At 41.9% G+C, this 4056-nt stretch overlaps 1 protein-coding gene across 1 annotated transcript in view; it reads right to left on the bottom strand.

Annotated features, from left to right (window-relative positions):
• Positions 1-4056, bottom strand: part of LOC107296607 (pre-mRNA-splicing factor SYF1-like) — a gene marked incomplete at its 3' end in the record, with an annotated part of 29959 nt that overhangs the window by 14163 nt on the left and 11740 nt on the right. The window contains exons 2-3 of the mRNA XM_015825952.1: positions 1967-2069; positions 826-992 (exon numbers count right to left, since the gene is read on the bottom strand). Coding sequence (XP_015681438.1) covers positions 826-992; positions 1967-2069 — 270 coding nt within the window. The remainder of the gene's footprint in view (positions 1-825; positions 993-1966; positions 2070-4056) is intronic.

Genomic DNA, 4056 nt, shown 5'->3' on the forward strand with positions numbered 1-4056 from the left:
TAACTATATTTGGCCAGCCCTTGAACCCAGGGAGCCAGGGTTGACAAGAAAAGTTTTCGAAAATAGGTTTTCTACTACGGGACAGACAGGAAACACTCATGAATCTTAATGCATGAATGTGAGGATGGTGCCAGGAGGAAAGATTAGTTGGGCACCGGAGGATTTTTTTTTAGGTCAAGCCAAACCTGTACAAAAAAAGACTGTTTGCATTTGAACTAAAATGCAGATTCCTGATGTGTAACATTACAGAGGTAGAGAACAACTTTGAATGATTCTGGAGGGAAACCCATCCATAGACTGTCCAAAAATTTCACCATGGGATACGTTGTGATCAAAGTCCTGTTCCTTTTTACACATGTACTACTGGTATCTTTACACACATACAAAATGCACATGTGTAAACATGATAGCTCCATAGATGAAATTGCTGTTTCTTATGCTTATTATTGTCTTGAAAAATATATTAAGTTTCTGTCATGTTTGCTAAATGATGGTGGGGAAAGGAGAAAGAGTGTTTCCATTCCTTTTTTGCTGCAAAGGTGTGTGTTTGTTCTTGTTATCAAGATATTTTATATATTTTCCATTACATGAGCCATCCTGAGAATTTTGCAGAATTAGGGAACACATTAAAAAAAGCAGAAGAGATACCGCTGTACTTATGATTTCCTTTGCCTGTTTTCCAGACTTAATAAGAAAAGTCTTCTGAGAACAGGGTGTGCGACTTAGCCCATTTGAGTGATTTATCAACTCTGCTTTTTTACTGTCTGGGCAGGTTTTAATGGCCACCCTGCACCCCTGTTCACATCTATTTCTAAAGAGACTCACCTTGGTGGCTCCGGAGCCTGATAGGCTGTTGGTGTTACTATTCTGAAAACCAGGAAGGTAGTTGAAACTGACCCTTTGATCGTCCATTCGTCTGCTCTGTGTATGAGCCAGCATTTCCATGAAGTTGTCCATCTCGGGAGGTGGGCTTGGGCTGTCCTCTGCAGTAGCTATCAATGGAGGGCACATTGAATGACAGCAAGAGCAGCATTCTTTTTTTCATTTTTTTTAGATATCACTATTCTGCAGTATGTCAAACATTGCCATTTGTCCATTTAGCATCTTTGCTTCTTAACATCTGATGGATGTGGGAATTCCTAGCTAATTTGGGCTCATTTTAAAACCACAATGCAGGGTTAAATGAAGATTACCAGGAAAATAATAATCATGTCTCAGAAGAAGACAATGGTAACCTACTTCTGGATTAAGGATCTAAGGGAGACGGGCGGTTCAAAAATGTGAAAAATAATACATAAAAAATGAAAGGTTTAGCAAGCAAGCAAACAAATAAAACACCCCACATGGCACATATCCATATAGTCACTGAAAGCCAATGAATCTTTATTTATTGGATGAAATGCCCAGGCAATGTTGGAAATGGTTTCCCTTGACAAACAGGGCCAGTGGTTAGAGGATCTCAATTGCACTCAAGAAAAGGGTTCAGAATAAATGGGCTATCAGAATGTTGACCTGGAGTGGAAGAAGACTTTCTCATAATACTTTACCTGAGTTTTGTGAGAATTTAGCCTGCAAGAAAACTTTCCTGTCCCAAAATGTCTGTTTTGTAAATACTAAAAGTAGGCCCACCAGAAGATGTGGACCTCTCTTTAGCAGTAGACAGGAAACAAAGTTTTGCTTGGTCTTGGGAAGATGCAGTCACTGCACTAGTAACTCCTGGGTTTACTAAATCTTATTTAGCTTAGAGCAGGGGTCCCCAACCCCTGGTCCATGGACCGGTACCGGGCCGCAGCATGCCAGCAACCGGGCCGCACAAACAAGCAAAGCCCCATCCATGGGATGCAGGCAGCACACAAAACCACACACTCTCCAGTCCATGGAAAAACCTTTCTGAACCGGTCCCTGGTGCCCAAAAGGTTGGGGACCTCTGGCTTAGATAACTCACTCTTTTCGGGATCTGAGCCACTCTTGCTATGTACAATTTGAATGTTACAGCGTTGCTCATCCATACGTCCTCCCTGCACATGAGTCAGCAGATTGAAGAAGCCTTCTTGTTCCGGTGAGCCTGACTGTAACAGAAAAATAAGAACTATTATCAGTTGGTTCCAACTTTACCTATCTTAATTTCACAAAAATCTTTCCACTGGCTAGTCTTTGTCATCAACCTCTGGAGCAAACCTACGTAGCTTTCTAACATTGCTCACTTGAAGGATTCAGCTAGGAATACAGAATCATACATTTACTGACTTAACCTTTTGATATGATATTGAATGACAAAGGCCATTAATAAGAGTTTTGTGATCATCTGTGTATTCTTCCTTTGCCTTTTCAAACTTAGTGAATCAGGAGTGATGATGACTTCTAAAGTACTAAAATACTACGCCATCTAGGATAGATGTCTGGATGGAAAAATCACTACCATTTATTCAGAAGGAATCTGGTAGCACCTTTTCTGTCTTAACAACTTTTACTAAAAGGTATGAGTTTTTTGTGAGCTTTGGACTTTGCATATATGCACACTACTGTAGTGCATTTGGGTATTCAAAGCACATGCTATAGACCACTGGCCTCATAAATGTGATTAGATCACAACTCTCAATAACCTGATCAGCGGGGCTAATAGTGAGCAGAACTTTTAGTACAGCACACAGCAACATCTAGATGGCTGCAAGCTCTCTACTGCTGGCAGAAACCCTTGCCATACCTTTGCAAGTGTGGCAAATCTCATGATTCCTATGATACAAATTAAGGTTGCTTGTCTGCAAAAGGTGAGAAACTGGATCGCTCTTCTACTTTATTATGTTCCTTATGTTAATAATGTATTAAGTACCGTAAACCTTTGACTGAATAACTCTCCATTCAGCAGACTTTGGATGCAATGGACAAACTTTCCATCAGAATACTTTCCTGAGTAACAATCAGGTCAGATGCATCCGAAGTAGTTGGGGTGGGCGCGGTTTTGGCATGACGCATTCGGCCCGCGGGCCGGCACTTTGACATCCCTGGTATAGTATTGCAAGTGCATATTTTACATAATTTCCTTAATAACTTCATTACTGAAATTATGCAGATTGCATAGATGACATACTTTCTGATTCTACTGACATTTGGAAGTAAAACACAAGCCCTTCCCCCACATGGTCCTTATATGGAGGTTTTACCCAAAAGTAGATTATAGATGATGACTCATCTCTTAATCATATCCCTTTGCAAAATGTAGCATCAAAAAAAAGGCTCACAGCTCTTTACAAAACACAGCATCAGGGAAAACTAAGAGTTCACTTTTAAAACCTTAGATTCAAAGAAGCAAAAAAAAAAAAAAAAGCAAAGGGTGTTTTCATTTGCTCATTAAGTGAGCTTTAAGCTTTATGTTCGTTGTTCAATGTCTGGAAGGAAATGCCAAAGCAAAATAAACTGGGATCAACTTAATGCTATTATCCACTGGACAATAACTAAAGCAGATGGAGCGTGATCTATGAAGGAAGGGGTCTTTTATATAAGGCATTGAGCTGCCAGTGGGAGGAGGACGAGCTTAGAATGAATGAATGATCTTCTGAAAAATGGCAAAAGATCCTACTTGACTGCCCTTTTGACTTAAAACAGCTGGGGAGCAAATGGGAGACACACAGGGCAGGAGACTTTGTCAAAACCAGAGTATAACAAACATGTCTGAAAATACTGGAGCAAGGGAAGTAGATACACTGCCTTTAGAACAGAAATATAGAATACTTTCTTTTGGAATCAATAATGTTTCTATAATATTCGTTTTCAAAATGGTATATACCGTATTTATCGGCGTATAACACGCACTTTTCCCCCCTGAAAATAGGGGGCAAATGATGTGTGCGTGTTATACGCCGATATAAGCTCTCCGCCGCCCGGCCCCACCTCAGCCCGGGCAGCCGCGGCCCTTCCCCGTCCTCCTGCTGCCGCTGCCGCCAAGCTCTCCGCCACCCGGCCCCACCTCGGCCCCTGGCAGCCGCGCCCCTTCCCCATCCTCCTGCTGCCGCTGCCGCCGAGCTCTCCGCCGCCCGGCCCCACCTCGGCCTGGGCAGC

This window comes from Protobothrops mucrosquamatus, unplaced genomic scaffold, assembly GCF_001527695.2.
Source record: "Protobothrops mucrosquamatus isolate PMUCROS unplaced genomic scaffold, P.Mucros_1.0 scaffold2892, whole genome shotgun sequence".
NCBI lineage: Eukaryota > Metazoa > Chordata > Lepidosauria > Squamata > Viperidae > Protobothrops > Protobothrops mucrosquamatus.